At 40.0% G+C, this 26,485-nt stretch overlaps 1 protein-coding gene across 4 annotated transcripts in view; it reads right to left on the bottom strand.

Annotated features, from left to right (window-relative positions):
• ankrd27 (ankyrin repeat domain 27 (VPS9 domain)) overlaps positions 1–26,177 on the bottom strand; it is a 104,332-nt gene extending 78,155 nt beyond the window's left edge. For 3 of the 4 annotated variants that reach the window (XR_004929113.1, XM_036130893.1, XM_036130894.1), the window contains exons 1-7: positions 25,857–26,177; positions 16,071–16,193; positions 13,696–13,806; positions 12,709–13,017; positions 12,485–12,544; positions 11,355–11,408; positions 10,519–10,584 (exon numbers count right to left, since the gene is read on the bottom strand). Coding sequence is in view for 3 of the 4 variants with exons in the window: in XM_036130893.1 (XP_035986786.1) it covers positions 10,519–10,584; positions 11,355–11,408; positions 12,485–12,544; positions 12,709–13,017; positions 13,696–13,806; positions 16,071–16,172 (702 nt within the window). In the remaining variant the exon portion in view is untranslated. Of the gene's footprint in view, positions 1–10,518; positions 10,585–11,120; positions 11,260–11,354; positions 11,409–12,484; positions 12,545–12,708; positions 13,018–13,695; positions 13,807–16,070; positions 16,194–25,856 lie in introns of those variants that run through there. The other variant, XM_036130895.1, reaches the window with a different exon arrangement.
• Between the last annotated feature and the right edge of the window lie 308 nt (positions 26,178–26,485).

Raw genomic sequence — 26,485 nt, 5'->3', positions numbered from 1 at the left:
GCATATGAAGGATGTTTTCTTCAAGACTGCCAAGGAGAAATGTGTGCGCTGGGTTCACCGGGGCGGTCGGCCTACACAACAGTTCAACCCGGAAAAAGTTACCAAATTCAAGTACATATGTAGCAAGCATTTTGTCGGAGGAAAGGGTCCCAACCGAAGAACATCCTGACCCAATTCCAGCGACATCAAGTCAAGGTAAGAGTATTTTGGTGGCCGACATGTTAATAAAGTAGCGCCTGCTACCATGACAGCATATAGGCTATCATGGTAGCAGGCGCTAACATGATAGCCTGCTACCAGGATAGCTTACTCAAAAACATTTCAAATAAGACAAACATTAAACATATACCCATTCCTGGACGGTGATTGCAAACAACAACAAAAAAAACGGCCGACGCTGCCATGATAGCCGCGCAGGAAAAAAAAAACAAAGCTTACCGTTCATCAACTCGGCCAGTTTTCCAGTCTTTTTAAACCCTCGAACCTCAAGCCATCGTTTGAGCTGAAGGTTGGTGTGTTCTTCGACAGTGCGACCAGTAAACCGTGTGCCTGGGACATCGTCTTGGGAAAGTTTAACGGCTGTAAAGTCGGTCATATCTGTTATCCGTGCGTTCTCTCCTGTATGCGTTCTCTCCTGTATGCCCTACCTAAGCGGCAAAAGGGGCGTTGCTCTTGAGACGGTGACGTCACGTGCGCGGTACCGCATTCTACCTCTCCTTAAATGGCTCCATGCTAGCATGGATGGTAGCATGTTGTCAGAGCAGCCTTTTGTGAGCCACAATGGTAAACATCGAACCAGAGGATTTACCTCTAAATTTAGCTAATTATTATTTCATCAATATTTATTATTTTGGCTTTGCAAGATGAGGACGGCAAGAATGTACTCTGTCTTACAATAAAATATGAAATATTAAAGCCGCAAGCGGCGTCTATCGGCCCTCGCAGCCAAGCGCCGCTCCGACCTATTGGCCACCGTGGGGTTCACGCACCACCGGTCGCCAGCCACTGCAGAAGTTGTGATGAATTTTCCCCGCCTGTCCACCGGCCGATACACACGAACTTGTTGGGCAGCACTCCCCCATGACTCACAAAAAATCTGGTGCAGACCGTTTGATGCAGAGAGGAGGTACAGCCGTTGAATAGTGATAATGCATTTGTCTACTGTAATAATGTAAAAGTAACACTTTAGCAATTGGAATATTGCTAAAGTGTTACTTTAGCAATATTCCACATGTGTATGTTGTGTACCAACTTTAGTAATTCCTAACAGAGCACTTCACTCTCAGACTGCAGGTTTTCTGGTGTATCCTAAAGTCTCTAAAACTAGAATGGGAGGCAGATTTAGCTATCAGGCTCCTCTCCTGTGGAACCAACTCCCAGTTTTGATCCGTGAGGCAGACACCCTGTCTACTTTTAAGACTAATCTTAAAACTTTCCTTTTTCCATCCATCTATCCATCGTCTTCCGCTTATCATGGGTCGGGTCGCGGGGGTAGCAGCTTTAGTAGGGAGACCCAGACGTCCCTCTCCCCAGCCACTTGGGCCAGCTCCTCCGTGGTAAACCTAAGGCGTTCCCAGGCCAGCTGAGAAACGTAGTCTCTCCAGCGTGTCCCAGGTTTTCCCTGGGCCTCCTCCCGGTGGGACGTGCCCAGAACACCTCACCAGGGAGGCGTCAAGGAGGCATTCTGACCAGATGCCCGAGCCACCTCAACTGGCTCCTTTCGACGTTAAGGAGCAGCGGCTCTACTCTGAGTCCTCCCCGGATGACTGAGCTCCTCACCTTATCTCTAAGGGAGAGCTAAGACACACTATGGAGAAATCTCCTTTCGGCCGCTTGTATCCGGGATCTCGTTCTTTTGGTCACGACCCAAAGCTCATGACCATAGATGAGGGTAGGAACGTAGATTGACTGGTAAATCGAGAGCTTCGCCTTTTGGCTGAGCTCTCTCTTCACCACAACGGACCGGTACAGCGCCCGTTTCACAGCAGACGCTGCACCAATCCGCCTGTCGATCTCCCGCTCCATCTTCCCCTCATTCGTGAAGAAGACCCCAAGATACTTTAACTTCTCCACTAGAAGCTGGCTCTTGGGACTTTCCTTTTTGACAAAGCTTATAGTTAGAGTGGCTCATGTTACCCTGAGCTACCTCTATAGTTATACTGCTATAGGCTTAGGCCACTGCAGTTCTCAGTTCTACTGTTCTCCAGTTTGCATGACTGTTGTCATTACAGCTTTTAACTTTTTGTTCTCTCTCTTTTTTCCTCATAGTAGGTACATCTGGTCTGGCGTTCTGTTAGATGTGGCATCATCCAGGGAAGACTGATCACCTGCTACTACCATCTAATGTAGAACAGATTACTGGATCAATGTGTGCTTCTGTGCTTCTTTATCTGTCTTGTGTCTCTGCTCTGTCTTCTTTAACCCCCAGTCGGTCGAGGCAGACTGGGGGACTAGTTTTTCAGCATCACTCCTGGACAGAATGTTTCTAATTTTGGCGATATTCCGGAGGTGAAAAAAGGAAACTCTGGAAACCTGTTTAATATGGGATTTAAATGACATGTCTTGGTCAAAAATAACACCAAGATTTTTTACTTTATTACCAGAGGCCAAGTTAATGCCACCCAGATTAAGAAGTTTATTTTTTAAGGACTCTGGCCCAAAGATTACAACTTCGGTCTTGTCAGAATTTAGATGCAGGAAATTTAAAGTCATCCAGCTTTTGATGTCATCAAGACATGACTGCAGTCGAAGTAATTGATTGGATTCATCAGGATTTATGGATAAATATAGCTGAGTGTCATCAGCATAACAGTGGAAATTAATCCCATGCTGTTTGATAATTTTGCCGATCGGAAGCATATATGTAGTAAAGAGAATTGGCCCATGGACTGAACCCTTTGGTACTCCACAGGTGGCCCTAAAGTTTGAAGATTTATTATTAACATGAACAAACTGGAATCTGTCCGACAGATAAGATTTAAACCAGCCTCACGCTTTCCCCTTAATCCCTACAGTATGTTCAAGTCTTTGTAGAAGAATATTGTGATCAACTGTATCAAATGCAGCACTGAGATCAAACAGGACAAGTACAGACACAAATCCATTATCTGGGGCCATGAGAATATCATTAGTGACCTTCACCAGAGCTGTTTCAGTGCTATGATGAGCTCTGAAGCCTGACTGAAACTCCTCAAGTAGGTCATTGCTTTGTAAATATTCACAAAGTTGATTAGCAATTACTTTCTCAAGAATTTTAGATAAGAAAAGAAGATTAGATATAGGTCTGTAATTTACTAACTCATCTTGATCAAGAGATGGTTTCTTAAGTAAAGGTTTAATAACAGCTACTTTAGAAACCTGTGGTACATATCCATTTACTAAGGATAGATTAATCATGTCCAGAATAGGGCCACTGATCAAAGGGAATATGTCCTTAAACAACTTGGGGGGGATTGGGTCTAACATACAGATAGAAGGTTTAGATGAAGCTAAAAATTTTAGATAGCTCAGAAAGCTCTACTGCTTCTAAACAGTTCAAACACTGTGCAGGTTCTAAAGATTCCTCCAATGCTGCCTTACTTACTGAGGATGAGGTAATCATGTTTGGGAGGATGCCAAATATTTAATTTTTAATGGCATCAATTTTATTTATGAAGAATCCCATAAAATCGTTACTACTAAGAGCTAAGGGAATGGATGGATCAACATCTATTCACACGAACACACTTAGCAAGCACTGCACTGGCAATCACCTTTTACATGTCTACTGTAAAAAAGTGTAAAGTACAACTTTGCCTAAACAATGTTAGACACAATTTTGGTGTCTACCACGATGCAAAATAAATGGCTGTAAAAAGTTGTAGGTTAAAAACAACTAAAGGAAAAACTGCCTGAAGTGTTCTTTAGTTTCTAGATGTTATGGGCTAGATTTGTTTTTTTATATATAAGTCATATTGTTGTGAACCAAAAGTTCTAACAAAAGCCTACCGTATCAAATGTGATACAAAAATAACATCATAAAAATAAGGATATGGCAAAAAAATAAATTGGATTTTGTTTTCAGGCTTAAAAACATCAACATTCTAAAAAAATAGAATTGTCTGACTATTTTTTGATTGGTCAGGCTTTAAAGGGTTAAATATATATATATATATATATATATATATATATATATATATATTTTTTTTTATTATTTTTTTTTATTTCCTTTATTTAACCAGGTAAACCCCGTTGAGATCTGGATCTCATTTTCAAGGGGGACCTGGGCAGAAATCTGCAAAAACACTACAACCTGGTTACAAAAATAAAACCAATTAATACATATGCACAAATATAAAACAATAAAAACAATTTAAAAGCAGTGACACTGTTTCATACAAGCTTGTTTTCTATCTTTAACAACCGCTCGAAATAAGTCCAATGAAATAGTTTCTGACATCTTGAGCTCAGAATGGAGCTGATTCCACGCTATAGGAGCCAACACACTGAATGCTTTCTTTCCTTTATCAGTTCGAACATGAGGAACATGTAGAAGGATAAAGTCATTTGAGCGTAAAGCATGTGAACTACTAGATCTATGCAAAAGAGAGCTTAAGTAAGTTGGTGTTAGTCCAAGTAGAGATTTATAGATCAGGATCATCAAATGATTGTTTCTCCGAACACTTAAAGGAGGCCAATCAGCTTTTGCATACAAATCACAATGATGTGTCAAACGTCTACTCCCAGTTATAAACCTTAAAGCACAATGATAAACAGTATTCAAAGATTTCAGACATTTGGTTGAAGCATTCATATATAAAACATCTCCATAATCCAGAAGTGGCAGGAATGTTGCTGCAACTAATTTACTTCTAGCTTTGAGTGAGAAACACGGTCCATTTCGATAATAAAACCCAATCTTCATTTTCAATGTTCGTAATAGATTTGCTATATGATTTTTAAAAGAAAGTTCATTATCTAGAATAAAACCAAGATATTTATAATTACTAACAAACTCAATTTGTGCACCTACTGCAGTGGTAAGGAATAGAGGGATTTCTGGTAGTTTAGCAGAGTGGGAGAAAACCATTGCCTTAGTCTTATCCACATTCAAAACCAACTTCAAAGTTTGTAACCGTGTTTGAACTACATTAAAAGCAGACTGTAAATACTGTAGTGCCTGTGATAATGATGAAGAGTTGCAGTACATTATTAAGTCATCAGCATAAAAATGATAAAAAGCATTTGACAAGTTGACGCACAAATTATTTATATAAATGGAGAATAAAAGTGAACCCAGAATTGAGCCTTGAGGTACGCCATTTAAAATAGTTAAATTAGAAGACGTGTAGCCAGCTAATTGGACTCTCTGGGTTCTGTTTGACAAGTAATCAACTATCCACATGGTAGCTTGATGTGAAAGCCCAATTTTGTGTAGAATTTCAATTAAAAGCGTGTGATTTACTGTGTCAAATGCCTTTGATAGATCGATAAACAAAGCAACACAATGTTTTTTGTTATCATGAGCCTGGATCAGATCATTGAAAACCTTTAAAGTTGCAGTAACAGTACTATGTTTTTTTCTAAAACCGGACTGTACATTTTGTAAAATACAATTGGAATCTAAAAAAATCTTTAGTTGATCTGCAACTAACTTTTCAAAAATTTTTGCTAGGATACATAATTTAGAAATTGGTCTGTAATTGTTTACCTGCGATGACTCCCCACCCTTGAAAAGAGGCAAAACAAATGCTGATTTCCAGACACTAGGGATTTTATTAGTGATTAGACTTAGATTAAAAATATGAGACAATGGCTCTGCTATAACCTCTGCAGCCAACTTTAGAAAAAATGGATCCAGGTTATCTGGCCCTGCCGCTTTTCTGGTGTCTATGTTCCTCAGTTCTCTAAGAACCTCAGTTGTACAAATAGGGGAAAAGTTGAAAGAGGTGGAGTTACCATTATTATTCAAAAACAGTTCATCGTTATTTGCATTTTGGCCGAATGAATTTAAGTCATCAAATAGAGAACCTACAGAAATAAAATGCTCATTAAAATAATTTAAGATTGCTAATTTATCAGACACCAACGGCCTGATTACACATTTCTGATATTGTTCCTCTGCAGTTTCCTCTCCAGCTTCTTCCTATACATCTCCTTGTTATTGTTAATCTTGACTTTGAGCCGCTTCTGTATACTCCTCAATAACTCTGTTTCGCTGCCTAAAGGCTCTTTTTTTCCTTGTTCATCAGTTCCTTCAGGCCATTGGTGATCCAGGGTTTATATGGGAAGCATCTCAGTGTTGTGGTAATGATGATGCTGTCCACAAAGAAGTTCACATAGTCTGTCACACACTCTGTCATGGCATTTATGTCCTCTACATGCAGCTTGCAAAAAGAAATCCAATCTGTAGTTTCAAACCAACCTCATAGGGCTTCTGCAGCTTCATGTGACCACTTTCTCACAGACCTCTTTGTTACAGGTCTTCTTTTGACAATGGATTTATAATCTGAGCAGAAAAAAACAATCTGATTTACCCAGAGGAGGTCTTGATTTGTAAATGTATGAATCCTTGACATTTGTGTAAAACAAATCCAATGTCTTGTTTTCTCTTGAAAAGCAGCTGAGAAACTGTTGAAATGTTGGCAGTGTAGCAGAGACTGAGGCATGATTAAAATCATCAGATATTACCACAAAAGAATTGGGGTGTTGGGACTGCATCTTAGCAACAACAGGACTGATGTCATCCCATGCATCGTCGGCAACAGTTGAAGGATGGAATGTAGACAACCACCAAAACAACCCTGGTGAACTTTCTTGGCAAATAATATGGACAAAAACTTGCTGCCAATAGTTCAATGTCTGGACTGCAGACAGCACAATCAAAATTACAGAGCTACTTCAACGTGCTGCGACACTGAGCAGCGCAATTCTAGCATTAATATTATACGCACTAATGGTATGTTGGTTTAACAATAAAATGTTATTAATCAACATTAGACACACTGTTTTATAGTGGTGGCTTTTTTGTGGTCTTAGGTATGTTTTGTCAGGTGTGTCACCTTCCAGCAAGTAACGCAAGAATCCTCAACCAGTCTTCATTGAATCTTCTTTTACAATTTATATGCTAAATATGCTTATGTGCTAAACGCACATATTGGCCGTCTCCACCATCGCTCTAGCATTAAAAAGGACCATAGCAGAAGTTCCAGGATTTTTGCACATGTCTGCACCCTCCGACAACAAGTTGAAATCACTGCACTGTTGTGCAAGTGCATGGGTTGAAGAGGAAAATCCTCTGCCACTGGGATTGCTGCAAAGGTCTTTTGTTTAAATGTCTCTTCTGTGGTAAGAAAGCTATACATATAGAAGTTATCCCAGGTTCTCTCACTAATGCTTCGATGCATCGTAATAGAGCACATAGTGTGTCACATTGACGCACATGTCCAGAGGATTCGAACCAAATTACTCTTATAAACGGACTAGTCCAGCCTATAGAGGTAGCTGCAGTTAACATAGAACTCATTTTACAAGTTGGGCAATTGTAAGGTGCATGGTTGGGGGGGAATATATTTAACTTCAAAACTTGCACTATGCACCTTTAAGATGGAAGCACGTAAAAGTAAGCAATACAATCGAATAATGAGGCTTTTCCATTGCTATATTCAGCCCCATATGACTCTACCTGCCCCGTCCCAGCTCTTCTCAACTCTACTCCTGTTTGTTTTCCACAGACCCTGTTAGCCAGAAGGTGGTGGATGCTTCTTAACGTCAGTGTTGTGGGCTCTCCGACTTTTAAGCATTACAGCATAACATTAATACTTTAAAGTCTGTGTGAAATCTGTGAGAGAATACAGTAAATACATCAAACAAAAACATAGAAAGAATATATACATAAGAAAATAACTTGTGTTTGATTTATTGTATATGCAAGAAAGACTTGAATATCTTTGAGGATAAAATATTCCACTGGGATAAAAATCTGAATCACAGATCAGCAGGAACTAATAGTAAAATAAGGCCCAGCTTCTCTCTGCCTGCACAGGAATGCAGGGGTGACATAAGCAGAGAGAGGAGATGAATCTGTCTGATCTGCTCCAAAATTTGCCTTTGCTAATTGGGGCTTTATGATGAAGTTTTCACCTCAGTCATGGCGAAAACGACAATAAGAACTTTAAAATGCAAAACCGCAAAATCACTTTTGACCGTGAATATTCACTCTGCAGCAAGAATGTTCTTTGGGTTAGATCCTGTTGCAGCAGCAGCTCCTCTGCCTTCTCCCTCCTTCCCACACATGGTGCTTAAATTAGGGGTGTGAACAACCTTTGGAACCAATATCTCTTTAAAGACCAAAATTTAACAGCCTTCAGTGTACAGTCATGACCAAAAGTATTGAGAATGACACAAATATTATATTTTCACATGATCTGCTGCCCTCTGGTTTTCATGTGTGTATGTCAGATGTCATCACATACGTACAGAAATACATTTGCAATCATATTATGAGTAACAAAAGCTTTTAATGACAGAATGAGTTAATGCAGCAAGTTAATATTTGCAGTGTTGACCCCTCATCTTCAGGACCTCTGCAATTCTCCCAGGCATGTTCTCAATCAACTTCTGGACCAAATCCTGACTGATAGCAGTCCAGTCTTGCACAATCAATGCTTGCAATTTGTCAGAATTCCTAGGTTTTTGTTTTTCCACCCATCTCTTGATGATTGACCACAAGTTTTCAATGGGATTAAGATCAGGGGAGTTTCCAGGCCATGGACCCAAAATCTCTATGTTTTGTTCCCTAAACCAGTTAGATATCACCTTTGCTTTATGGCAAGGTGCTCCATCATGCTGGAAAAGGCACTGTTCATCACCAAACTGCTCTTGGACGGTTGGGAGAAGTTGCTCTCAGAGGACATTCTGGTACCATTCTTTATTCATGGCTGTGTTTTAGGTAGGCCTGTGAGAGAGCCGGTTCCCTTGGCTCAGAAGCAACCCCACACATGAATGGTTTCAGGATGCTTTACAGTTGGTATGAGACAAGACTGGTGGTAGCTCTCACCTCGTCTTCTCCGAACAAGCTGTTTTCCAGATGTCCCAAACAATGGGAAAGGGGATTCATCATATTTTATTTCCATTCAAAATAAAATAATTGGCATCCTCCCAAACATAATTACCTCGTCCTAACCCTATCCATGTGTTTTTTCCCTGCCATTCACGCACGCGCGGAAGCAACAACAACAAAAAACGCGTGTTAACGTCACATAAACATGCAAGCATGACTTAGGTTTTTTTTTTTTTTTTTTTTTTTTGGAATGTTGGCGAGGCGGTAGCGTGAGTTAGCACTGCGGGAAACCCTGAAGAATGTTATAAAGAGTGATCAGCGTAACAGCAATTAATCTGTTACGCTGATCACTCTTTATAACATTCTGGAGGCTATGCAAATTGCCGTTATAAAAACTGAAGCAGTAGACTTTGTAAATATTAACATTTGAATCATTCTCAATACTTTTGGCCATGACTGTATGTGAAATTAGAGAAAGTCTCGACAAATCCACAAATCTTATTAGGTTCTAAAATACAGCACGTCCTTCCGCGCATACAAAGGTCAAGTGTTGTATTTCATTTTTTTCCTTCAGGCATGGTTTATGGTTTGTAAATAGTAAAATCAAACTTGGGTTTGCCCCACTCCATACATGGTGGTCCTGAATATTTCAGCAGTCTGTGAGTGGGGCTGCAGTGTGTTTATGTCTCACTGCAGCCCTACTCAGCTCCGTACTATGTTCACAGGAGAGATGAAAAAGCAAGCCCACTATGAAAAACATTGTGACTGAACTGTTCGCAAAGCAGATGGAGCCAAATAGAGCATGGCCGAGCAGAGCCCTTGGGGGGAAAAAAAGGTGGGGGGGGGGGGCCTTTTTGTGATCGAGATGGACTACCAAAAGGCTCTAAAGAATTATTTTTAAAAAAACCTGATGGATGGCATGTACAAATCCAACATGCAGCCTGTACGAGAAATAGTAGAAGAGCTCAAAACGCAGTACGATACATCATACTTCTCATTCTCGCTTGTTTTAAGATTGGCTGGCTGATTATTTAAATATTCAACTTAAATGCAAATAAGTGATATTTATTCAATGGTATTTTTGTGATCGTTAAAACAGTATTTCAAGATTGTGCTCTTTTGTAAGACTCTATAGTAGTTTATTTTCATTAATCTCTTACGAAAACATAATTAAATGGTCATATTCTGAAATTTTCAGTTAACTATTAGCATTTTTTGACAAACACACAGTGGGCCGATGTAAACACACAGATGTAAACCAGAGCAAAAGAAAACAAAGTTCCAATAAACTACAGAGAAACAACCATTGGCTGTCATCTTTTATTTCAGACAGCTTGCAGCAGTTAGCAAAGAAAAAAACATTTAAACAGTTTTCCATTTTTTTCATATTGAGAGAAAAACAAAAAAGGAAAATAATGTAAAAATAACACTAAATAGGTTTTTACACTTTTGTGCATAAGAAGAGAAATCCCACCTACCTGGCTGGCTTCAAGTGCTCCCACAAGGTTAAAGATTAAATCATGGATACCATGATGGATATATATCTGAAAAAAAGAACAAATTAGCATTTGCTTAGAAAAACACCAAACCTGAGTGGAGGTCTAACCTGTACTGTAACTCTTGTTAGCTAATGTCATGAGGTGGGATGCATTCAGTTATGGTGGGCTGAAACATGCACATCTTCATTAGAAACAAAGGCTACGTTCACACTGCAGGTAAATGCCACCCAATGCCGATCTTTTCACCCCCAAAAAAGATTTGTGCCACTTCCATATGTGATTCAGATATGTACTGGATATTTTTCATAGCAGTCTGAACAGTCATGTCACGTTCTCCGCATGTTATCCGTTTTTTACATTACTGTCAGTGCTTAGCAAAAGACCATTGTGAATAGCTGTGCTGCTTTCTTTTTACCTTACTACTTCCTGCTGTGATGTGGTCTTAATATTGCCGGCTCCCATTGCTCAACAACTTTCTAATAATAACAAGAGACGCCAGCCGCTATCCAAGTTTATTTTTTTATTATTATTTTTAATTAAAATTTTTTTTTACACAACGTTATTGAAACAATTACATTTACCATTACTTCCTTAAACAGTGCGCTGTTGTGTGACGTCTCCTTCAGTTTTCTGCGCTTGCAGGTTGCTTTGCGGTCTCGAACCATTCAGATAGAAGTATGCTGGCAGTCGCATTTAATGAACAGCCATTCCAAAAAAAATCTGATTTCGTCAACAACAACAAAAAAAATCGGAATTGAGCATCAAAACCTCCAGTGGTAACGCAGACAAACTGATTTAAAAAGTAAAACTGTTACCCCAACGGCCTGTTTGAAAAGAGTCATGTGAAGCTCCTGCTTTCCCAGAAGTTTCTGTAAACACACAATGAACAGAAACGTAAAAGATGGGCTCCAACTGTTTGACCATCCTTTTTGCTAAGGATTAGGACTACGTGCTATGACCTTAAATCAGACACAAAATGGATTGTCTTTGCAGGGTCCTGTAAAGCTACTCTGAGATGCAGTGAAGTCTCTAGTTCATGTTTCAGAAGGGATGACAATGGCAGTTTTAAGTGAGGATTTGGACCTAGCCAGACTTTGCCCTCTGGAGGTAGCTATATCCTGCAGGACGGATCTAGGCCCACTGTCCCCTGATGATATACCAGCAGGCAGCCTGTTGAATGTGTCGTGTAGACAACCAGAAAGCGAGGTGAGGGAGTCCCCGAGAGAGAAGGGAAAAAAAAAAACGCCTTTTCTTTTTTTTATGACTTCTCTTTCTACAAACTATCACCAATGTTCTTCCTCATCGTCCATGTTTATTTACTCTGAACTCATGTTTGATATTGAGAGGTCTCGCAAGATTCCCCATCTGACATCTGAATGATCCTGAGTGAAATCTGTTGGTGTGTGGTGTGTTGTGCTTGCTGTCTGACTGGACACCACACACTGTATGAGCAAACCTGTATTATGCACGATCTCCTTATGATGCTTATGATGAAGTCAATCTATGAATAAAGTCGGGTAGGGAGTGAAATTGAAGTTTGAAAGGAATCATGATGCAGTTTGACTGCGATTCACCACTTTACCATCTGTGTAACCAATTTCACCATCTCCATTTAAAAAAAAATTTTTTTTTATAGATCCCAAATTTTGAGTGGAAAGTGACGTATGCACGTTTTAGGTCCCATTTTGTGCATACGCAAGCTTTATGAATGAGACCCCAGATCTGCGATGTGAATTGTTAACAAGTGAAATAGCCAAAAAGCTATAAGGGCCAACACTACAATTCCCTGCCCCCTCTGTAATGTGACACTGGCTCCGCACCTGACCAAGGAATTCGGTCAGTACCTATAAAAGTACCAAATTTGGTACCCATCCCTAATCACAACCTCAATAAATGTCCTGGCTACCACACTGACACCTGCTGGTGCAGGCTGGTTTTTACTCACCAGGCTAGAGTCTCTCAGCAGACACTGAACAGATTTAGTGTAAAGTCCATTTACAAAATCCTGATGAGAAAGGAAAACAAAGAGATTATGCTTAGAACATTTTCAGTACAACTTGGTTCCCTGCTGTTAAACAGAAGCATGGAAACAGAATAGTGAATGTGAAGCCCAGAGAACAAGAATAAATAATTCCCATTTAAAGGCAGAAAGATATGACTTCTCCATACAATGTGGTGTCGCAGTCCCTTCCTCTCTTGCTCTTTGAAAGCCTGACGGAAATTTTGAATGAACCTGTCCAGTTTGTGAGAGCGACGACCCAGGAACTCCCTTACATCCTCCAGGCTCCTCAGACTATAAGTTGGGGGTGGATTGACCTCAATCGGGCTCAGTTCTATCTCCAAAGGTCTAGAGATGCACAGAATACTGTAGCTCTGCTCCTGGTCATTGTAGAAGGTTTCCTCAAACAGGATCGAAACCACAGATGGAGTCGGAAAGCCAGATCCTAGTATGACCTGCCTGTCCTGGATTCTGACTTCCTACAACACAACAAAGTCAACAGGAGAAAAGTATTAAGCATTACTAAACAAAGTCAAAAATAGCTACTGCTGGTGCTGTGACCTGTTAAATATTAAAAATGTTTCAGGCCTGCTTTTTTTGTTGTTGTTTTTTTTTTAACTCCAAAGCATTTAAATGTTAAACCAGGGAGAGCAGCTTCTAAGCTGGTTCAAAATTACAAAACACCCCAGTTGTTTGTTTGTTTTTAATATATATATATATATATATATATATATATATATATATATATATATATATATATATATATATATATATAATGTAATACAATTGTAATACAAAATAAACTCTGGCAGATCTAGATTTTAGGACATTTCTATTTAATCAAGAAGTAGTAAGGAAGAGAGTCAGGTAGCTTTTTGTTAAAATAAATACAACCATTTATAGAGATACATGAGACACAAAGATAAAAAGAGAAACAGAAAAAGTATATAAATAAGAGAAAGATTGAGAGACAGAAGCTGGCTGCTCATCTAAAGCCGTTTTCTGTAATATTAATGGAAAGCTAAGTGGAAGAAAAATCTTACCAACCCCCCAGAAAATAAGTAGGACTATGTTAAATGTTAATTTTTACCTCCAACTCCGACTGAAGATTACATTTCTAGGGACAAATCTGTAGAGTAGTAGAAGAGAAGACAAACCTTTCCACAAACAGTCTTATATCCTTCCTCCACAGGCTGTAGGACATAGCTATCAAAGTGAGAGTCCAAGTAGCTGCTGACATTCAAACTTTCACAACACGGAACCAGAACCTGCAAGTTTTCCATGAAGCAAGACAGAAAAAAAGAGATTCTGTTAAACTCTAGTGTCATCGGACTTAAGATGAATATGACAACCACAGAAAGGATGTGACTGAACAGAATTGGAAAGGTTTGATTTTATGTGAAGTGTTCCAATATTTCTGCTGTAGGGACAACATGAGTAAACATAAATGATGAAAAATGTGATGGCCAATGTTGACTTCTGTCAGGTTCATTCTCAAGAGTGGATGAAAAGAGATGAATGGTTTATTCATAAACTGGGGAAACACAGAGAGCTTGATTTGTCTATCCTTAAAAGTCTGACTGCCAGTCACTCAATTACATTACCCACAATTCATCTTTTTTAAAGTGGATGTGGCTGATATATTAATATGGTGTTTTATGGATTTTAATTAAGATTACTGTTTCATTTGTTAATATAATTTTACCTTGTACACTAAGAAAATTAGCCAATGAAAAAGAGAAAGACTCTGCAAACAAGCTGAGAACCTTATAATCTAAAAGACATTATTGCTGTAATATGATTCTTTTAGTAAGCCATATAACTTGTTATAATCTCACGTTTTGGACACGTGTAATGTAGCCTTAGTGTGCATGTGCGATGGTCGCTCACAGAGGTCCAGTGAATGCTCAGGCAGTTAGTGTATATGCTCAGACAAATGAAACATTAGGAGGAACATTGTGCATGAGTTCTGCCAGCTGTGGGAAGCTACGGTTCACAACATGAACTCTGACATACTGAGTCAGAGCATGATGACCTCTTTTCAAAAGCTGGGCCGCAGGGCAGTGTTCCAACATGATTAGATTTCCAACACATTTCCTAAAACAACTGAGGGTGAAGGTGCTCGACTGGTCAGGCCTAAACCCTATTGAGCTTCTGTGGGGTATCCTCAAACATATGGTGGAAGGGCACAAGGTCTCAAACATCCACCACCTCCATGGTGTTGTAAGGGAGGAGTGGAAGATCATTTCCTGGTGAGAGTTAGACTGCACCAAGGTTGCCCTTTGTCACCGAAATTCGGTCCATAAAAGTTATGGACAGAATTTCTAGGCGTAGCTAAGGTGTTGAGGGGATCCGTTTTGGTGGCCTTAGGATCGCGTCTCTGCTATTTGCGGATGACGTGGTCCTATTGACTCTATCAGGTCATGATCTACGTACAGCTCTCACTAGAGCGGTTCACAGCAGAGTGTGAAGCGGCTGGGATGAGAATCAATGCCTCCAAATCTGACACCATGGTCTCTAGCCAGAAAAGGGTAGAGTGCCTCCTCGGGGTTGGGGAGGATGTGCTGCCCCTAGTGGAGGAGTTTAAGTATCTTGGGGCCTTGCTCACGAATGAGGGGAAGATGGAGCGGGAGATCAACAGGCAGATTGGTGCGGCGTCTGCTAGCGCTGTACTGGTCCATTGTGGTGAAGAGAAAGCTGAGCTAAAAGGCAAAGTTCTCGATTTACCGGTCGATCTATTTTCCTACCCTCATCTATGGTCATAAGCTGTGGGTCATGACCAAAAGAACTAGATCCCGGATACAAGCAGCCGAAATGAGTTTTCTCCATAGTGTGTCTGGGCTCTCCCTTAGAGATAGGGTGAGGAGCTCAGTCATCCGGGGAGGACTCAGAGTAGAGCCGCTGCTCCTCCACGTCCAGAGGAGCCAGTTGAGGTGGCTCGGGCATCTGGTCAGGATGCCTCCTGGACGCCTCCCTGGTGAGGTGTTCCGGGCACGTCCCACCAGGAGGAGACCCAGAGGAAGACCCAGGACACGCTGGAGGGACTACGTTTCTCTGCTGGCCTGGGAACGCCTTGGGATTCCCCTGGAGGAGCTGGCCCAAGTGGCTGGGGAGAGGGACGTCTGGGTCTCCCTACTCAAGCTGCTACCCCCGCGACCCGACCCCGGATAAGCGGAAGATGATGGATGGAACTTTACTGCATTATTTAATTCAAATTTTCCAAAAACAATTCTGAGCCATTTTACAGTAAATCATTTGATAATCAGTTCCCTTCTGTGAGGTCACGCTGTATAATTTCAACAAGCACAGAGAAAAGCCAGTTCTTTTGGAGGCCTTTGCAATCCTCAATTTATATCTGCCTGTTTTATTCAATTAAACTTCAGTTACAATCCACAGAAGTCTTACAAATAGGGTCTGCAATGTTTAATCTCATTCTTACAGGACATCTATGACAGCTCATAACCATCCAGCCTGGATGGTAAGAAGCTGAAAAAAGAAGAACTTTGATAAAAAGACAACATGTGTGACTTACAATGCCGTGAAAGTCTGCCACCCGACGGCAGAGGTCAGGTCTCTGCTTCTCAAATGCCAAGTAAAAAGGATTCTTCAGGATGTTCTCATCATATACAGCCATAAGGAGCTGAAGGTCTGAGTCCTGCAGAGGAAATCAACAATGCAGAATGCAGATGAGACTTGAGGTCTAAAAGCTTGGATATCTGATGGAGATAATGAATACTCCAGCCAGTGTGCCAAAACTAGCCAATTTGGATAGCAAACTGTGAAACACATTGGCTGCGTCTCATTCCGAATACTTCCGTCAGTGCACTGCTGATGTGCACTGACCACTTACTGCCGTAGTGGCCACTTTCGACCGTTAGTAGTGTTCCAAAAGGAACACTTATGTTAAAACGCTTACCGGAAATGACGGGATGACATGACGAACGCAACACACGTGAACGCAAATTTTTCAGACCGCCAAAAATATATGCCGGCGTTTGTTTACAAACAATCGTTTACATTCACAGCATGTGGAAAATACATCGCCTCCGACGTCAACGCAGGATCCTCCAAATATTGGCTGAACATGAGGTATGTTCGTGTATTTTACACCTATCGAGTACAATGCCTCGTATACCACTATTACTTACATTTATATGATTGCGGTGTCGCAGCTCCGGCTGTCTCGGCTGAATTGTCCGCCATTATTTTCAAAATGGGAACATCTTCCCGATGTCCCTAGCCCCTCCCTTTCCGCTTTGTAGTCAAGATGGCGTCCGTTTAGTGCAAGTAGGGTCCATCGTTACACACTGCATTTTGTGCCCGTTTTTAGGGGGTCATCCTGGTACCTTCAGTGCACTGACTTTTTGTGTTATCTACACTATACTTAAAACTAAGTGTTCGAAGTGTAGAAGTAGGCGGAATGAGACACAGCCATTGTCATGAAAAACACAAAACAAAGAAGATTCACAATTATGAATGAATGAGAGAGCAGCACTAAGCTGACAAAGTTACTGTATATTAACCTGGCATGTACATAATGTTTGATAGTATCAACTGGCAGTTTTATTGTTCAATTTCCTAAATCTGGTTGTCCCAGAGCCTTATCACAGAGGGGGGAAAAAACCAAGGCATTTAATTCATTAGAGTTTGCTTCGCAATTATGTTCTGCACCCAATTAGTCCTGGTCAGGGTTACAGTGAGGCAGCTGGAACCTCTGCTAAGTCAGGGTCCTTCAAAGAAGTCGTTTGGTGATCACAGGGGCTACACACACCAGTATGCTCATTCAATTCAGTTTTATTTATATAGCAGCAATTCCCAACACGTCATCTCAAGGCACTTTACAAAATCAATTCAATCAAATCATTCAGACAGATTGGTGATGCTCTGATGCAATCTGAGTGCTCACACTGTACGTTCAAAAAGTCAGCCCCATAAAGATGGAGCTTGTCGGACTTATCTATCTAGAAGCCAAATGTAAACAGTAGAAGAAGAAAAAGACGGAAGTGTCAATGCTCACAGTTAAATATGAGGCTCACAAGAACGAAAGGCATTGCCTTGGCTATTCTATGAGTTGCTCCTCCGTAGTTTGACTCCTTGTCACACGTACCGCCGCCATGCCTCTCTCCAATCCTATTTTTTTGTCCGAGAAGAATTCCCTTGCTTGCACAAGCGCAGTGCGCGAGGTTGGCGGAAAATCGGCTTGTAAACGCTTGTAGTTCTGCTTCAACAGTAGGATGCGTTCAAAATCACCTCACGAGGGCTGACTGAATTTCAAACATGTTTGAAATAGGCTAATCGCCCCTCGTTACACCCTGTATAATACATGACGCAGGATGGAGCTGAAACTTCGCCCAATCAAAAATATTCTCCCACGACTGAAGAATCCATAAAGGGCAAAAAATAAAAATAAAATAATAATCATACATTGTATGCCCATCTTAAAGAAACCCAGAAGATTGCATCAAGTCTTGACAAGCAGCATTCACTCCTCAAGAAAGAGCATAAAGCCACAATAGTCTGCATTGTTGATGGCTTTACAGCAATCCCTCATACCAGGCGTTGGGATAACCACATTGGCATAAAGGAGTTCTCTCTTGAACTTCTCTTCAAGTTCAAGAGTTCACTAACAGAAATAAAATGAACATCCAGAGAACACCATTGTAGAATGTTGCTTAGATGAAATAACCATATATTTCAGTCAACAACTCCTCCCTACTAGGCTAGTGAAACTTAAGAAGCTAAGGAACTATGTACACACGAAATAAACAAAAAGGGCAAATAAAATAGATGAAACCCACCATCAGAATGATTCAGTGAATCCTAATTCACTGCAGAGCCAAGTTAGAGAACCAAAGTTTATCTTAATGAATATGGATATGAGACACCAGGGGGTACTATAGCTCCCCTTCGAAAAGTCATAGCACATCCATAGCACCCCCAAGAAACTATCAGATTATTTTCTTTTCATCCAAGTTAATATTCTTTAATATGTGATTGTTGTGATACTTTCCTCGCAAAACACAACTAATAAAGAAAAAATTTAAAAAAAGTCTGATTATATTGCGTAAAAAAAAAAAAAAAATCTGATCTCACAACAGGAAATAACTTGAATTTTCACTTCCGGAAAACATACAAAGTGTACAAAGTGCAAAAACTTACCGGTTGTTACCCAAATTTCCTAGGATGGAATCAGAGAAGGAAAATTCTTTCGAAGCAGCCTCCGACCAACAAAGAAACAATAATCTGGAAGAAGGGGATCCAAGTGTACTGCTACTGCCATCCTACCATATCTGCGAAGAATGCCAACAATGCTGGCTCAATCAATATTTGTGGTTGGAAAACAGTGTGGGTAGAGATACCGTGTTTTACTTTGCTTGTCAGCATTTTCTAAAAGGGGGACACAGATTTCACCTGGAGACAGCATTTACTGCTCTCGGATTTAATAAATGCCGTAAAGAAGCTGCGTGGTTGAGGAGCAATCATGAAGTTGTCGGACACAAATTTGCAATGGAGGCATGGAGTGAATTCAAGTTAAAAGAAACAAGTGGCTCAAAAAACCACCCAATATGCTTGATAAAGGACACTTGATGCTGGTACAGGAGAACCGGAAGCACATGATGGGTGTTGTAGAAAGTTTGCGCAACACAGCTTGTCAGAAAATCGTGCGGCGCAGTCACATTGAAAATGAGGATTCAGCCAACAAAAGATTATTTCCGTGAGATGCTTGATGTCAATGGCAAATTTGATTCCACAGTCCAAATGCAGTTGACCACTAATCCATGAAATGCTAAGTATGTTCACTATGATACATTTCTTTAACAGTGAAATAAGAGAAGGTATTTCTCCCGAAGGCAGTGACATTGTTAAAGTCTTTACTAATGCTTATAAGCTCCTGGCAATTAAAACAGTCTCTAAACTGTATAAAGCACTGCAGAAACCAAATGGAAATAATACCTTAAATATTAAGTCAAAATAGGAAAAGGAGCTGTGTATGGAAGTGTCAGAGGGTGAATGGCTTTCAATGTGTGTGACACAACAGACGTCTACTAGTTCTAAAAGATGGGGGGAATTTGAGTGAAAGAGCCCGGACAGATTTTTAATTACACCTCATATTATTAATAAACAAAGGGGTGAACAACAGTAATGTTGGCGACACTGCGGACATCGGAATGCCAATCATTCTCAAAATATTTGAACGTGCTCAAAGTTAGAACAATTCTGTGACAGTATCATTTCAATTACTGTGAGGATAATGGGTTATGTCATCCCTAGAGATCATAAGATTTTTTGTTAGGTCTACTACATGGTGAAGTGGTCCAAAAAGATGATATTTATCTTTTTAGAATCCTAATGATTGCATGTAAAAAGGCTATCACTTGGTCTTGGCTTAAGATTGACCCACCTCAGACTGATCAATGGAGAAGAAGAGTTTAAAAAAAAACGTTTGATGGGATGACTTCTTCCCGCCAGGCAGAAGCAAAAATGAGCGTAAGGGTCAGTAAGCTCATTAATCACGACAGTCAGTACGCTTATCTAATTTCAGTGTAACTTTGACAACTTTTAGCGTAATGGTCCATTACACTGAAATGTGCTGACGGGAACCGTGATACTTTGCGGTAACTGTACTGTGATGTTTTTTTGTTTTGTTTTTTAAACCAGGAGAGTTCAATTAATTTTGTTACATTTAGAAAGGTCATATCAGAAACATTATACCTGAGGTAATCATGTGCACAGTACAAAATATTTAAAACTTGTTAGTAATCCTGTTCAGAAACACTTTTTGTTACACTTGGTAAAATCCTTCCTTCCTGACAGTAGTCAATACATTATGTATTTAGAAAAAGGAGATTAAAAAATTAGATCTCTGAGAGCTGCAGGCCTGTAAGAACTCTGACCAATCCCTGCCGTTCAGTCTGAAAAAGAAAGCAACTCACATCATCACCTTGCTCCCAAATCAACCTCACTCAACTCCCCCATACACCAACTAACTGGGAACCAACAGAGACACATTGCCCTGCCTGATCAGCACTGTGTGAGGCAGTTGAGCAAGGATGAAGCAGAGGACTGAGTCACATGACTACTGTGGTCCTCGTGACCGCATGGACCCATAGGAAACAGCATTGAGCAGTGCAGATAAATATTCATTCCCTTGAGCACAACACTATCATATTACACAACTCCAATAAAAGTGGCCAGAATCTGATTGTTATTACAACAGCAGAAAAAAACAGTGATTAAAAGGTAATCAACTCAACATGTTATGTTGGCATCACAGCTGAAAATAAAACCATTCATGGTTCTACAGTGCTGTGTAAATTATTTGCACCAAACAGATTATCCTGTTATTGGCTTTTTTTACAACATTTAGACAGTAAACAAATGTTAGTAAAACAAGATGAGTAAATATAAAAGTAGTTTCCCGTAATAAGGTCAAAAAAATTCAAAACAACCTGGCCTGCGCAAAAGGTACTACTGCAGTGCTTTATACAGTTTACAGTATTACTTCTTTTACTAAATCAATATTAACCCATATCTTCTAAAAAAAAAAAAAAATCAGTCAACACAATACACCCGCTCTAACAACAGTAGGTGTAAGCAAAAACATCTAAAAACAACAACAACAACAAAAAAACATTACCAAAATAAACTATTTTTGAATTACATGTGTTTTGTTTCAGTGCCTCAACGCTCTTACAGCTCCTCCCCCTTCCCTTCCCTCGGAACCAGGGGCTTTTATCAGCAGCCAGCCTTCAAAACGTGAATCACTACATTTAAATGTCCTTCCACCCGCAGCAAAATGTCCCAATTAAAATCAGTTGGAGAGTTAGTATTCATGCTATTTTGTTTAATGACACAGAACCAGTGGTGCTGCGGTGGGTTGACGCATTGCCTTGTGCTTGAAGTCAGGTGCACAAAATTAAGTTATATGTAATTTAGGCGCGCACTTTTAAGGGGTAACATTATGGGCTTCAGCTCAGACCCATCATTTCTCCTCTTCCCTCTAAAGTAGCCCTTTACAGTGTTTATTTGCGCATGTCTCCCACTGTTTATTCCTCGCAGGCAGTGCACCAATGGGGGGGGGAGAAAAAAAAAATACACCCACCTCACTGCCTTAATCCGGTATCATTAAGTATTAATTATGCTAATACCAGACATTATCCAGAAATTGTGTGTGTGTATGCGTGTGTGTGTGTGTGTGGGGGGGGGGGGGTTCTACAGTCACTTAGGAACCAGTAAGACACAGGGCTTGAAAAGCTGTGCCTATAGTGATAGAATATGGGGTTTCAATGCATACAAACGTCTGTATTTCCTATAGGTTTTTACTTTTAAGACTATTAATGGGCTAAAAGCGAAGCACAGCGTAATAATTCCATCCACTTAGACCACAAACAAAACGTGTTCTTAGAACAACTTCAAACTCAGCCTTCTGCTTGTGTAATTACGAACTACAGCAACCTGCGCCATAGAGGAGATTTGTCTGGTCAGAGCAGAGACTGAGATGAGAAACTGTCACTGTGCAAGGTGACAAAAAACGTTAGGAACTATAACAGGCTAGAAGTGCATTAAGCTGAAGAGATGGAAAAACATCATCAGCTGGATTATACATAAAACCGCAGCATGAACCTCTTTGTGCTTCAAGTGTTGCAGCTGAGGGGAAAATGTTGGACCATGGTCACTGGGCCCTCTGACCACCACCAGCTAGTGGTGGTCAGAGGGCCCCATGGCACCGGTGCATGGAAGCCACGCTTCTGTCAGTCTGCCCCAGGGCAGCTGTAGCTTAGCTACTAACATAGCTCACCACCGTTAGGGTGTTAATGTGTGTGTGTGTGTGTGTGTGTGTGTGTGTGTGTGTGTGTATGTGTGTGTGTGTGTGTGTGTGAATGGATGAATGACCAAACTGTAGTGTGAAGCGCTTTGGAGGTCGTCAGACTAGTTTAAGCACTATACAAGTACAAACCATTTACCACATAGGCTTGATGAAACACCCTCATTCACCAATGAGGCTTTAGATCTACATCCATAAGCAAACAAGCAGATATCGATTAATGATCCTTGTAGTGTTTTCATTGTCTGGATCAGATTGTGCCTTTTATAATTAACTACAATATTTTCTTGTTAAAATCATGAGAAAAAAGTTTGTGCTATATTGTTGAGTCTTTTTTTCAAAGAACTTCTGTTTGCAAAACAATTATATTTCCCCTTTTTAAAAATGAATCATATTCTCAACATTATTTATACAATTTAAAAACTAGTTATTCAAAACAGAATAAAATGTTAAAGCCAGTAAAATGTAGAATAAAATGCAGATCCACAAAAACAAAACAATAAAAACTTCAGAAGCTAACATCTGAAACTGGGTTAAAGGCCAAAAAAAGATCTATTTTATGAGAACATTAAACCCAGAAAGTGAAATGGCCTGCCTGATATGTAAAGCTACTTGAATCCAGAGTTTTGTGTAATGACAGAGAAAGTGGGGTTACCTCTCTGCACTCTTTGTTTTTCAGATGACTAATAAAAACCTATCTTCCAACCAGAGCAAATGAGAGGGAGGGTGTAGATCAGGGGTGTCAAACTCATTTTGGTTGAGGGGCCGCATACAGCTTAATCTGATCTCAAGAGGGCCACACTGGTAAACTCATTGCAAGATTAAATAGAACTAATAAATGTGGACTTGTTGATTTTTATATTAAATTAATTTCACTTTTACACAATATATTATGAATAACCTCAGCGTTTTTAAGAAAAGTATGTGCAATTTCAACAATACTTTTACTCAGTTAAACATTTACTTAAGTGCATTGTGCATAAGAACTGATCACAGTGATTATACAATGTTGAAAAACATTTATTCACATTTTTTGGAACTTAAAAACACTGTTCTGCATGACAAAATACATCAAACAGATAAAAATTAAGAAATGATTGAAATTTTTCCACACCTGAAGCTTAATCTGCTAATTAAAACACAGCGCCCCTCGTGGACAATATAGGAACTGCATATTTTCAATTAAACAAAATACATGTTTTTTTTTTTTTTCTTCAATAATTGTTTTATCAGTCTCTTCCTTTTATCTTGTCCACTTGTGAAAGTCAAATCTGATGAGCTCTGTGTGGCATCTTATTGCCACATTGCCAGACAGGACACTGGAAAAAAAAAAAATGTTTCACACCCCTGGTGTAGATGAAGCAGGTCTGACACATACTGGAAAGCAAGGTCATGAAAATACTTAAAAACAAATAAAATATTTATAAATATAATTTTAAAAATCAATCTGAATGTGAACCAGTAGCCAATGAATTGCTGCTAAAACTGGAGAAATGTGCTCTCATTTTCTGGTACCAGTTAAAAGAAGAGAAGCAGCATTTTGGACCAGCTACATTCAAGCCACAGAAGTTTAGTTAAGCCCAGAAGAAAGTGCAGTGCTGTAATCTAAGAAAGCATAGATTAAAATCTTTGGTCCGCTGTCTCAGTTTGAAAAAGATGGACAGGATTTTAACTGAGCATCAAAGTTAAGATTACCGTATTCTCTAGTCTTACACTCAGGTCTGTAGCAGTCAGTGTCAGATACTGACTTTAAGGTCCCAGGTCAACACTGATGTTAAGAGATATCAAGGCACACAAACAACATAAACCTTGTTGGCGTCCATGATTTCTGCAATGCCATTGAGTATATTTTTAGAGCAACTATTTTCCTTTTTGTGTCAAAAGTCTTCTGCCTGGAAAAAGAAGGCTAAAAACTGGATTCTTACAACTGACCCCAAAGGGACGGGATAAAGAGAGAAGAGGAAGAGGCCGAGAATGGAGCGTTGAGAGACTCTGCATGAGTGGGACTTTCCAATAAAATAAAATAAAAAAGCAGTTCTCCATCCTTAAAAACAAAAAAAGTGGTGTAATGATACTGGCAAGAACTTATAACTACTGTATTATTTTATTCAGTGGTTATTTGTACATTTGGGTTCTGTTTCATTTGATCCATTCATGCAGGTCTATCTAGAAACAAAATATGTTTTACAAGAATAAAGCAGACACCTGGAATGGATTAGGGAGGTGGAGTTTAGGTGGCAGCAGACAGAATTTCAGATGGGTGACAATTAGAAAAAACCTGGAAATGACCACAAAGCCTTTCACTTGTTAAGAAGGTGCAATATTGAGCGTAAATCTTGTGAATGGAGTTTAAACAAATGTGATTCCACCAATATTAGGCAGTCTTGGTATGCTGAAACGATCATGGGAGAACAGTAATGTTTGACCCACTAACTGGACAATAAAGTGTGAAAGACACTCTTCTTTCACTTTTCAACAAAAGGAAAACATCTCTACTTGCATGTCTAGTCAGTTAAAAATAAGACAGAGTCGACTGGATCCAGTTGCAGTGACAGCACCCCCCTTAAAAAAATAACATAATCTCACTGCTAACTTTCCATAAAAGTTGAGAAGTCTGAACATAAGTTTGCTCACATGTACATTGTGAATGTGCCGCTGAATGACAATAAAGTGTGCGTGTTGGGGGCAGGGAGCATCACAAAGTGTTTGGCTTAGGGCTCCTACTTGGCCAGCACCGCTCCTGCAGTAATTGTTGAAGGCTACTTAAAAAAAAGAAAAAAAAAAAAAAAAAAACAGTAAATCCCCCCCCCCCCCCGGAAGAGCAACACAACAAAGCATTTCCTCTGCATGGTGTTTGTCCAAGTGTGACATGGAACGATGCTGGGGGAATTATTTTAGAAAGTGGTAGATGTTAGACATAACTTTTGTCTGCTGAAAGCAGAGCCCAAACACTGACAGGTTTGAGGAAAACGTCAGGGACATATGGATGGACCGATCATATGAACAGCTAGGAAGGAGATAAGGGGGTCTGTGGAGGCCTAAGCACCTTGTTTAGTTTCTCTGACCTCAGCAACTGGAATAAAAACAGGATTCCCACCTTTTGCCTACAGTTAATGCCACAAAGCATTCAGGCGTTAACAGCAGCTCCACCGGAAAAACAACTTTATAACGGGAAAACCGAGAAAAGCACGTTTTAACAGCATTTCCGACATCAAAACCAACCTATACTACTGGTGTGTTTTGGTTTGATCTGAGACAGAAGGAATCATTGGTTGCACCAAGAAGAAAGCCCATCGATGTGAATGAGCTCAGTTGTCTCTGATTCAGATGCTGAGACCCAGCCAGTTTAAACAACAGAAACTTCGACTAGAAACTAGCCTGTTAGCATTAGCTCTGCTCAGCGCTTAGCCTCTTAAACAAGCTAGCATAAAATGAGTAACCCCCAGGTGAAAGGACCACCAGGAAGCGTGATTAGTCCATGAGTGTGTTTACCTGCGGTGTTGAAATCACTAAGTTCAGCCACACGTCGGCATGTCAAAGCCAACCACCCGGCAGCCTCCCAGTAGCTGCGACCACCTGGCTGCTAAACAGCTGCCCGAGATCAGGCTGCCTCCTCTGGACCGCAGACCTCAGAAAGGAACCAGAACCAAGCAGATAAAGCTTTCTGGGCCTTTTAGAAAGGTGTCTTCAGAATACAGCTCATGTGACTGACTCCCGAACCAACAGACCACAGAAAGACGACACTAGTAGTTCGGTCAGCAGGGCTTCAGTGTTAACACTTAACTGGTCTTTACGCACACTAATCATTCAGCGCCTCACAGTGACCTCTAGTGGTCACACGATGAAGGTCTGCCTTCTTATTCATCTATTTGTTTAGTGGCAGGTTGCAACCTTAACTTAAATATCTATATCTATATCTCTACATATCTATATATACATACACACACACATACATACATACATATATATATATATACATATATATATATATATATATATATATATATATATATATATATATATATATATATATATATATATATATATTAGGGCTGGGCAAGTTAACGCGTTAATTTCGCGTTAATCCATTAGACTATTACCGGCGATATTTACTTTAACGC

Source organism: Fundulus heteroclitus, unplaced genomic scaffold (assembly GCF_011125445.2).
Source record: "Fundulus heteroclitus isolate FHET01 unplaced genomic scaffold, MU-UCD_Fhet_4.1 scaffold_39, whole genome shotgun sequence".
NCBI lineage: Eukaryota > Metazoa > Chordata > Actinopteri > Cyprinodontiformes > Fundulidae > Fundulus > Fundulus heteroclitus.
Note: the sequence above shows the minus strand (reverse complement) of the source record. Positions and strands in the feature narration are given on the sequence as shown.